The sequence below is a fragment of the Mastomys coucha genome, unplaced genomic scaffold (genome assembly GCF_008632895.1).
Source record: "Mastomys coucha isolate ucsf_1 unplaced genomic scaffold, UCSF_Mcou_1 pScaffold23, whole genome shotgun sequence".
Lineage (NCBI taxonomy): Eukaryota > Metazoa > Chordata > Mammalia > Rodentia > Muridae > Mastomys > Mastomys coucha.
This window is the reverse complement of record NW_022196906.1, coordinates 70,812,001-70,823,929: the sequence shown is the minus strand read 5'-3', so window position 1 is coordinate 70,823,929 and position 11,929 is coordinate 70,812,001. Positions and strand designations below refer to the sequence as shown.

The 11,929-nt window shown below is 37.4% G+C and overlaps 1 protein-coding gene and 1 non-coding gene across 2 annotated transcripts in view; one reads left to right on the top strand and one right to left on the bottom strand.

Moving 5' to 3' along the window:
- Gfral (GDNF family receptor alpha like) overlaps window positions 1-9,452 on the top strand; it is a 59,739-nt gene extending 50,287 nt beyond the window's left edge. The window contains exons 7-9 of the mRNA XM_031343950.1: window positions 5,858-5,950; window positions 6,372-6,444; window positions 8,703-9,452. Coding sequence (XP_031199810.1) covers window positions 5,858-5,950; window positions 6,372-6,444; window positions 8,703-8,766 — 230 coding nt within the window. The 3' untranslated portion in view covers window positions 8,767-9,452. The remainder of the gene's footprint in view (window positions 1-5,857; window positions 5,951-6,371; window positions 6,445-8,702) is intronic.
- LOC116074095 lies at window positions 4,263-4,403 on the bottom strand. The gene has a single exon (XR_004112070.1). It is a non-coding gene; the product is annotated as a small nucleolar RNA SNORA48 (small nucleolar RNA).
- Window positions 9,453-11,929: the final 2,477 nt, after the last annotated feature.

Sequence of the window (11,929 nt, the reverse complement as noted above, 5' to 3'; positions counted from 1 at the left end):
TATATATATATATATATATATATATAATTCCCCCTCTTCCCCTGGTCCCTCCAACCCTTTCAATGACCCTTGTCAAATTCTTTCTCAAATAAAAGAGAAAAAATATGGCTTCTACTTTATATCTATAATCCACAAGATCATTTACATGCTCGGCCTTGTTTAATCATCATTATTAGCTAAAATGCATTATCTTATTTTAGTAGAATAATAAACTGAAGTACATAAGACTTAAAAGAAAAATAAAACTTAGTCCAAGCCAAACATTTAGCAAATTAGAAGGAGGTCTTAAGTCCATGGCAAGACACCAATGCTGGCCTCTCTCTATGATGTTACCCATGTCTCATTAACTCTGTTCTCTACAGTGCTGTGACTTATTTTTATTTCTAATTATCATTATATCTTTGTAGAGTTATAAAAGGAACACGATATTTAAAAAATACAAATTTGTAAAGAAGATAATACCTTGTAATACAATCTGAAGTATTTGTGAACAACCACAATGTGGTTCTGACTGGAGGTGTTTGTTCTAAACCTTGAATGCTTATATTTGTATCAAATGCCCTTTACCATCATGATTAAACATGTTCTATACAGAAACCTGTGGGAAGGTATCTAAAGCCTGACAGTCCACATTTCTCATCCTCTAAATGTACTGCACTCATTTGCTCCATCTGAAGAAGTGATACATGCACACTAAACTTCTCCCTTTTCCTGTTGTAGCTGCGCATGGACTATACCCTGTGAGTGTGCATGAGGCATGGAAGTGACTTTAAGGGATGAAAGTTCAGTATTTTAAGATTAAACAATTTACCTAAAGAGTTCCCGTGCCTCTCTGTGCACACTATGTTTGAGATAAAAACTGAGTTTCTTTTTGCTTTCTTTCAAGTCTTCAGCTAAATACTCTTTAAGGACCAGCTATATGGCTCAGCATCCCTAAACTTGCTGTTTAGGCCTAGTGACCTGAGTTTGATCCTTATAACCTACTTAAAGTTGGAAGGAGAGAACTGGCTTGACAAAGTGGTGCTCTCATTTCCATATACATGCTGTAACTCATGTTCCTACACACACACACACACACACACACACACACACACACACACACATGCACACGCACACGCACACACGTGCACATGCGCACATGAATTAAAATGGTTTCCTATACAGAGAATGTCAGGTCCATAAAGGATATCTTGATTGCATTTTCTCTCCCACTTTCCATGTGTATTTTGCTGTTTACATATCCTAAGAAATATCACACTCTCACCAAGATGCTGCAATAATATAGTGCTCTCACCGAGATGCTACAGTAATACCATGCTCTCACTGAGGTGCTAGAGTAATATCACGCTCTCACTGAGATGCTACAGTAATATAGCGCTCTTACTGAGATGCTACAGTAATATAGCACTCTCACTGAGATGCTACAGTAATATAGCGCTCTCACTGAGATGCTAAAGTAATGTAGCGCTCTTACTGAGACGCTACAGTAATATCGCACTCTCACCGAGATGCTGCGTATTTGTATCTCTTTGAATCAGTGCACAGGTTTTATTTAGTGTACTCAAGCAAAGTTAAACTTCTGTACGTTGCATGTTTAGAAAAAATAAGGCCCCACATTTTATAACATAAACACTTCATGTCTTATCTCTTTCATGGAAATTAAAAATTCAAAGCCCTGAAATTGCATACTAAAATTTAGCATATAATTGACACCTTGAAAATGACACCATGGATAGCTGCAACATTCCAGCTTTCACTGTGTTGAAATGTGTATCTGTGTGTGTGTGTATGGTGATGTGTGGGAATGAGAAGGTACATGAGAATCACTCGGCCTCAGTGGGAATCAAAAGGTACGTGAGAATCACTCGGCCTCAGGGGTCATTCCTCAGAACTCATCTACCTTGTTGAGTTTTTTTTTTTCTTTTGGCATTTTTTCTTTTTTTATTTTAGTATTTCTTTCATTATTAGTTTTTCATACAATAGTCTTAAGACAAGCCAGCCAATGGGGGATCGGAGGCTTACAAGTTCACCAAGGATGGCCAGCCTGAAAGTCTCAGGCATTTTTTTTTTTTTTTTTTTTTGCCTCTGCTTCCCCAACATTGGAAATACATTAGGTTGCCACCACACCTGGGTTTTTCTATGAGTATTGGAGGTAGAACTCAGGTTCTGGTGACTGCGCAAGAAACACTTGTCTGATTGAGCTGTAACAGTAGTTATTGCTTGCTTCTGTGCTGTAGATTGTCACATTTGATCCTTCACTGATTTATCCCTTGGTTTCAAATTAAGAACAAATCCTAAATTTCTTACCCAAACTTAGTGGATGGTGTGGATATCCACAAATCCATCCAAATGCTTTTTAAAACTCTCTTTTTGTATCCCATAGTTTGCTATAAAACAGGAGTAGCAGCATGGAGTGAGATGGTTGATTTGCTTGGATCCACTGACAGAGAGAATGGAATCCTATGGGCAAGCAGCTAAGAACAATAGAAATCATGTGGCAAGGGTTTATGTATATGTGTTTAGTAAACAAGAAGATTTAGTATTTACATGGAAGGACACAGACCATTTTAATGTGGTATCTTCCTGCTGTCCATTGACTGGTTAAAAAATAAGAATCTTCAATGCATATTCTATACCCACCCTAATACCCAAATGTTAGTCTACCAGTTATAAATATTCACAGGCTCTCCAAGATTTTGTTCATGGATTCTATGATAAACCACATTGAGAACTTTGATTATTTTTTAAAACTTTTTATTGTGTCTTTGTGAGTTTCACATCATGCACCTCAGTCCCGCTCATCTCCCATCCTCTCATACATTTTCTTCACCCTTGCAACCTCTCCCACAAAATAAAAAACCAAACAAACAAACAAACAAAAACCCAAAGCATAGAAAACATCTGGTTATGGAAGCCGCAGTGTGTCCCACTGTACATCTCTCTATCTACACATATTCACTTGCAAATGTCCATTGCAGAGGGTCATTGGTCTAATTCAAGATCTCTGGTTTCTGTGACACGATCAATCCTGGATCCTCACCTGGTTTCCTCGGGTTATCCTGTTGTTTCCTTGTGTCATGGAGATCCTGCAGGTTTGGATCAGCAGGACTGGTCCTTTCACAAATCCCAACCATTTGCAGTTGATACAGATTTTGTGGTGAGCCAACTCAGAGCCTTGGGTCTAGGCCTGTGTGGTAACTGAGCTGGTCACCATGCCAGCTCTCCCTTTTGGGTACCACCAAGGCTAGTTCTCCAGCATTGCTCTGGCTAGTCCACCCAGTGCCTCCATCAGACTTCATGCTTACACCCCCACCTCCCTACCATCCCCACCCCTATTACCTCCACCACCAGGGCCAGATGTACTATGTTGCCTGCCCAGTCATGACTTGGGGCCTATTCTCTGGAGCACTTTAGCTGGTGAAGGGCAGAGCCAGCTCTCCAGATTGCTACAGGTAGTGAGGGGAGAGGGGCTAGGGCATCATCCCTGAACCCAAACTCTCCCAGGACAGAAGAGTGGCAAGGTCAGCTCTGCCACCACTCCCCTGCCATCAGGGTCAACTCCACTGGGCTGCCAGGGTGAGGTACTCGAATCATTCTCCCAGGTGTTGCTGCTAGTGAGAGGTAGGCCAAGACCTCCACAGCCCCTAGTCAGCCATGTAGTCCTTGGTGGCTGCCTGACCAAGGATATCCCCCATGTTCCCGAATAGTAATATAAGCTAAGGACATTGACCCCAGCCCCAACAGCTGTGTAGCCATAAATCCAGAAATAACCTTCAGCAGCACCTTCATCTGGGACTTCTCCAGGGCCCCAGATGGCTACTCACAACAGAACACTCCTATTCACCCTCAAGTCTCCAGTTCTATCTCTCTTCACAATGCTTGGGCAGCTCCACTTCTCTTTCTCTCCCATCTGCCCACCTCATACTCTCATATTGTGGTGGCTCCTGCTGCAGGCTGGCTCTGAGGCTGGTGACTGCAGAGTGACATCCTCCAGCAAGCAGGTGCCTATGGCCTGCCTATTTTACCTGCTTGGGGCAGGTCTGTGGGTGGCATGGCAGTCCGCAGGTCTCTGTCTTCCTCATCCCATGCTGTGCTGCATGGGTGTAGGTGGAGCTCTGTATGTCTATGGCCCACCCCTACCATGAGGCAGAAAGCAGATCTGTAAGCATCTTTTCCCACCGGCACCTGTTCACGTGGTAGAACACAGGTCTCCATCTATATTCCTCCTTCTACACTACACTGCCTGGATTTGATTTGGTTTTTGATATGTCCTAGGCATAAAGTAGCTTTGACCACCAAATCAAGCATCAAGCTGGGATGAACAAAGTTCTGCTCTGCCCCTGACTGATATAAGACCAAGACTACCAGTAAGGCATGCATCTCTTTGCCCATTGCCAGGGGGAGAGAACTTTGATTTTAACTAATGTGTCTCAGTATATTACATGAACACATACACAGAGAGAGAGAGAGAGAGAGAGAGAGAGAGAGAGAGAGGGGTGGAGGGAGAGAGAGGCTTGTATCATATAACTGCGCATGATTTGTTACCTTAGAATAGATTTTTTTCAACCATTTTCTTCTGGCACCTTATACTTCCTTAGTATGTAAAGGTAAACAGACCCAGTGCTGTATGGGAAATAGTATAAGAATGCTGCCTCCTAAAAGTCTTGTAAAATACTCTGCCTTTTGAAGTCAAGTTTCTGAAATAGATGACAATAGATCCACTTCAGTAAAATGGCTCAGGAAGATTTCTCCAAGAAAATGCCCGATGAATGAGTACTTGAAAGAGAAGTCTGCTCTATAAAGAGTTGAGTAAATGTTCAGTAGTCCAGAAATAAGTGCCATGTGTTTGATAAACAAAAAAGGAAGGAAGGAAAGAAAGGAGGGACAGGGAGGGAGGAAGGGAGGGAGGGAAGAAGAAAAGAAAGAAGGGTTATAAGAAGATAGGTAGGGGTGAGTTGTACTGAAATATATCCATTAATAATCATCAGGATTTTATCTTCTTAAAAGAGAAAAGCCAGTGAAAATAATACACACCACAGGAAATATCTATATAGATATAGATAGATAGATAGATAGATAAATAGATAGATAGATAGATGATAGATAGATAGATAGATAGATAGATAGATAGATAGATAGATAGATAGATAGTGCTTGACCTAGCCACAAAGAAGCATGCCTTTCAGAGTAATGAGGCAAGTAGCATCTAGAACTACTATATCTTCAGAGATGCTCAAGAAGACTTAAGTGCCCAGAGAAGCCATCAGTAGTCCTTCAGGATGGTAAAGGCTCTACAGCAAAAGCTGAATGTCTTCAGATTGTAGAGTGGGGAGGAGAACAGAGAGTGGAGAAGCTAGAACAGTGGAAGGAACACAGCCAGGTTCCAGGTCTGAGCAGAAGAGGGCGCCAGCGCCAGTGTAGAGACTTTCCTCTGTAGGAAGCCATTTATCAGTGACTCCCAGAAAAACGTGGTATCTTTAAAACACATTGAAACAATCACTTGTGTAAAGAAGGAATCTTCTTCAATGTCCAATCCCAAAGCTTCAAATTACTGCCTTCTGTCTCTCTTGCCTATATGCAAGGCTCAGTAAGTTATCCCATAAAGCGAGATCTTTTTTCCTAATTGTGGTTTTGTAGGAAAAAGGTTTCCATAATTTAGTTAATCAAACACGGCAGGGACAAGGTTTTAAAGTTTTAACATTCAAACTCTCATACAAATCATTGGACTTATAAAAACGGTGGCATAGAACTGGATTGCTGTGATTTAATATAATATGAAACAAATTATAACAATTTGATAAAGCCAAAGTGTAATTTTGAATACTTCAATATCAATTCTTTTATTATTTTCTTTCAGATTACCCAACTCCTAATATCAAAGACATTTTCTCATATGAAAGAAAGAATTCAAAAGAAATTACTCTGACTGGATTCAGTTCTCTCTTCAATGGTCAGTTAAAAACTCTCTATGAAAATAATGTTTAGTGTCTCTAAAAATACAGTGAATTAACAAAATTATTTTATTTTTTGAGATCATAATATAGTCACATCATCTCAACTTTTTTTCCTCTAAACCTTCCCAAATACTTCTCCTTTCTCTCTTTCAAATTCACAGCTACTTTATTTATTAATTGTTACATACATTTAAGTATACATGCAGATATTACTAATATAACATTCTCAGACCGTATATTACTTATATGTACGTTTTCAGTACTGGCCATTTGGTATTGGATAGCCAATCAGTGTGCCCCTCCCTGAAGATGAACATTCCTCAATTACCTGCAGTTCTTCAAGTAGGGTTGAAGCCCCCTGGGCTTCCACTTATGCACATTAACATGTCGAGCTAATTTTTAATCTTTTCTTCCCAGGAGAACTAATCTATGTTGTTGTATGCATGGTAGTTACCTGTGGAATTCTTTTCTTGGTGATGCTCAAGTTAAGGTAGGTGAATATAACTCAGAAGGGAGGGAGTGGACAAAATCAGGAACTTGGAATGAAGGTTAAATATAGTTTTATGTAGGATAAGTCTATGGAATTTCAGTCTTCTATGTAAAGGAAAGTGTGACCACAGGAGATTTGTTTTATGTTGCATTTGCAGGTACATATGGATTACGGGTTCCTTCCAATTATAATGTTTATCAATCTATGGCCTGAATTTCCCTACAGCAAACTGAATTGTGATGTTTCCAGTTCACTTATTTAGAAAACTGATTAACTCACATAAGTCATGTATTGTATTTACCTGGACACATATCACTGTAGCTTCTTATACATTGATAAGTTTTGTTCAAGTTTTAATAAATATTTATTGAAAGACATCCTCAATGAGGTCTCATGCCTACCCATACAAAGACTGCTACTGTCTGTACTCTTTGCAAATCCTTTCCCTTGCCTTAACTGTGTTCATTGCCAAAATGGGTGATTTCTATAGTTTTAAATCCCTGGATTTTAAAATACTTTAATTTACTTAGTATTGAAAAATAGATAACCTGCTTACGTTTAATTGAAAAGGACAACCTCATATAAAGTATCACGTTCACTTGCCCAATCATTATACATGTATGCATGTGTATGTTTAGTTGAGTAGCATATATCTTTATACATGTTTCTCTTTGACAATTGACTACAAATGAAAGTTTGCTCAGTCAACTGTGTGGTACATGTACATATATTGCTGCCCCTGAAGCAAGCAAGTAATCTAATTACAGGACTTGACAACGAGGCAGGTATTATAAAAAAAAAACTAAAGTGATGATGTAAACAGCTATAACGAGGGGCTAGGAGATGAGGAATGGATGCTCTGCCTAATACAACAAGGGGCTAGGAGATGAGGGATGGATGCTCTGCCTAATACAATGAGGGGCTAGGAGATGAGGAATGGATGCTCTGCCTAAAGATACTCAAATCCACTTATTTATAAATGCAACTACAGTTTACAAAGTATATCTACTTCTTGGCTTCAATGCTTCTAAATGTTTAACATTTTCTAAACATTTAATTTAACATCTACCAAACCCAGTACCAAAACAAAAGGAATTCTCTAAGACCTTAAGCATTGTCTAAAAATATATTCTATGGATCCCAATGTATTTTTTGAAGTCCAGGTAGTTAAAATTAACATCTAAGGAGAGAATTGCACAGTTAATTGACTGTCCTTTACATGGCTTAAAATATTCGGAAACACTTCTCAATTATTCTGCTTGCTTTATTATTCCATGACAAGCAAGCTGATTTGAAAAATCATAGTTTTCTATCCCAGGAAATCCCATACATAGATGGCTCTTGACCTTTACTTTTTAGTCACATACATCATATGAAGTTAGCCTTGGCTAAATGGGCTCAACTGGCCCCACATACAAAACAACACCACACATAAGACAATATGTTGGAGTTCCCCATGAATTCAACATAAGTTTACCTCTTTTTTTTTTTTTTTTTGCTTTAGCAAAAATGCACATTTTTTCCCATTAGATGACAGAAAGAGTGTTATTATTATACACAAAATCTTGAATTTACTCAATGTATTTACTGATTTGTTCTTTGGTTTTTGTGGCACTGGGGATTGAACTTAAATAGTACCCTGTATGTTGGGCAAAAGCTCTACTGCTGGATCACAGACTTGGTTGTAATGAAAGAATTTAAGATAAGCTATTCATACTATTAAGTAAAAATTATTATCCTTATAATTTTAAACTTACAGTGTTATGTAGTAAGACCCAGAATTTTTTTTAAAAAAATGCCAAAATCAAAGGCATCATGAACAGACCAGAATAAAACATAAATCAGCAACAAAACTTCCTTTACCTATGATCTAGAATTAGAAAATTCTCCTAACAGATTTCAGTCACATCTATACCCAACAACCAGTATAACTATGTGGATACATACCCTTAGTCAAGAGTTTCACATGTGTTTTATATAGTCATACTAAATTAAAATACCATCTTAAAATAAGTTTTTGAGAAACGTAGTTGAAAACTTACTTACTTGAATATAGTCCATTAAATAAGACTATTAGGAAACCATAGTAAAATATATGATAGTTCTTAGAAAGACTTAGAATATTCCACTCTTGAAATTTTATGCTCAGGGACTTCATCACCCCCATCCCTCAACAAAGATGCTATCCCTAAATATAAGTTTGCACATTTATAAAGAGCTGACACTGATGCTTAACGTCTTCTCTTATTTCTCTATAGGATACCAAGGAAAAAAAGAGATCCCTCACCCATCGAAATAGCTGGAGGTGTCATCATTCAGTGAGCTGCAGATCACAATCAACCGCGAGTCTGAGTGGCTAACCAATGGAAAATTACATTTGCAATAACCCGATTTAAGATGGATTTGACAATATTGAGTCATTATACATAACAACGCCTGATACAATAAGATAGCATAATGGTCACATATCTGTTTTTGTTTTCTTAAAATATTTGAGTAAATGCTTGTAATGGTGTCATAACTAGTTGATAACATTTTCTTTAAAGGCAACAGGTGTCATGTAAAATGTGACAGTTTTGCTGGAAGACTATCAGTGCAAAATCAACTTCTGTCTAATAGGCGTCATCATAATTAGTGTGTGCATTTTTCCGAACAATGTTATAGTTTCTCATTAAATTGGTAAAATTAAAATACTAATGAGAATGTTGAAATTTGCTATTTGCATATTCTTACTGTCTAGTCATTAAACAAATTGGTAACATTGAACATATTTGGTTAGATAACTGTTTATGAAAATAAAAACTGACATCTTATGAATTTTATATTTTAAATAGTATTGAATTTTACTTTTCATTTGATGTGTTAATATCTTTGAGTATATAAAGCAATTACATTGGTTGTGTCAGTGTTCACTCCAATAATGATATATTTTGTGAACTTATTTATTTTGTTGATTAATCATCTTGAATTTAATCATCATGAAATAATAAAGACATACTTAAATTGCTATTTTCTGTAATTGTTTCTATACTGCTACTTTGGTTTGGTTTGTTATCAATATAATTGTGTTTAGAAAATATACTTACCAATTAATGAACATATACTTCACAAATGCATACAATCGTATTGGCATTAACAGTTCAGCATCTTAAGGTTGGATTGTCTATATTCACACAAAACATCACTATTTATTAACCCAAGGACACCAGGGTAGTAATTAAAGATACATTTGCAATTAAAGGTCAGATATATCCCTCTTACTTGGTTTTGTTTTTATGAAAGTGCCTATGTTAAATTAAACTTGAGCATAACACTTGGTTCTGTGTATCTTGGCCAACTGAAAAGCAATACTTCACATTTGAAAGAAATCACAAATCACTACAAAGGACGACATACAGCCTAGTGGACCTATAAAAGTCGCTGTGAAGAGAGTGCAGGGATTTCCATCTTCCAGCTACTGCTACCTAGTGAAGACTTGCTAATGTCTAAGTGGAAGCACCTCTCTGGAAAGGAATGAGCTGAAAATAATGTCAAGTTGCTTTTAGCAATATTTTAGTTCAGCAGAATTCCCTCAGGCTTTACTAAGAAATTAGTACTTACCAGCTAGAACTCAGAAAGGTCTCTTGAGAAAAAGTTTAAGACAGAAGAGAATCAAGGATTTTATGGTAACTCCAAAGCTATGGCTCAGATGTGTTTGTTTTGTTTTGTTTTCTTGTAATCTGCATCCTAGTGTCACCTATATCAAAATTAATACAAATTAATGATAAGTAGAAGATAAGTTTTTATTTTCTAAACTATTTTACAATGATAAGCCTAGTAAACCTGAGAATAAAATCTAAAGGACAGTGTCTACAATTCTTTTCGCACTTTTATCAGACTGGCTTGCTCTTTCAGTCTCCACTATCCTCAAAATTTGAGGTGAGAACTTGTAGTAGTAAATATTTAATTGCTCAATGTTCCCATTGGGTGCACGTGCATCTCTGCACCCTCCCGAGAGCTCTGGATTTGAGAATGAAAGCAGTGTTATTTTTAATATGCCCTAAGCTAGCTCAATGGCTGGGCCATTCCTATACCTCCACACACTCTCCCCTCTGATATCTTATTTTTTTAATCTATTCTTTATCTCAGTTACCCCAGACCCAACAGGGGAGTGGCCCATGGAGCTGCTTTTCTCTGATTCTTTAAGGTAGCTTCTCTGTCTTTCACAGCTCTCCTGTTTTTGTATCCTCTTCTTTCCTTCTTCCCTGGCACTTCTTTTTCCCTGTCCTGCATTTTCTTTCCTGGAACCCTCAAAGTCCCGCCTCTGTCCACCTGCCCACTGGACACTGGACACTGGCTCTTTATTGACCAGTCAATATCTAACTGTTGGCAATGGCCCATAGCAGATATGCAAATTGCTATGTAAGCACAAATCAAGCCCCAAGAAGAACTAGCTGAACTGAATGGTTCTTAAATTTCCCAAGTTGTGCCCCAAATACCTCCCTGAGACTTCAATGTCTGTTTACATCACACTGACTGCACCCCAAGAATAAGCTAGCAGAATGACAGTCTACGAAGTCTCCCCAGTAGATAAACCTATTGTGAAACATACACACTTAATCAGATGTTTATAATATTTTATTGTGAAATGTATGCAGTTAATCAAATGTTTATCACACTTACAGCTTTCTGTAACTTTCTATAAAAACTACCACGGGGCCTTAATAACAAAGGCCTGAAGTGCTATTTAAGAAAGATTGGCAGGCTTAAATATAAACATGCAATTTCATAACACTATGAAATTTTTCTGTCTCATTCACATAATTATGTTAGTATATGAAGTATAATATATGATTTCCTGTTGAGTATAATGGATATCTGGTATTTTCAGTTACAGCAGAAATAACCGAGACATAATCTGATAAAATATTTTCTAAATCTTCTATATCTAACAGCAGCTATAAAAACTCTCTGGGGTAAAATATCCTTCCTTAAACCTCAAGTTTGCTTTGGATTCATGTTCTTAGTGCAAATTGAGCATAGTCCTTGATTCACAACTTAATATTTTTAAATAAAATTGGCATATGTTGTGGATAGACATTCTTAAAAGGATTACTGTATCTTTTATTATGTTCCATAAAATGATATTGACTGAAACTGTATATATAGGGTTGTAAGATGCAAATAGAACCAACATTAAAATATTTTAAGTTGTGGTGGTAGTGTACACCCTTAATCTCAGCACCCAGGAGGCAGAAGCAGGTGGATCTCTAAGTTCAAGCCTACCCTGATCTACAGAGTGAGTTCTAGGACGGCTGGATCTATACAGAGAAATCCCTCCCCAAGAATGGAATTATGTTGAATTTTCTATGAGTTATGTCCTGTAATTAACTAGATTTTCATCAACATATTTAGGGAAACCAATGCATTTATATATTTAGTGAATGTTTAATTACATGCATTTCATTCTTTTAATCTTTTAAAAAAACTGGGATTGTTGCTTTTC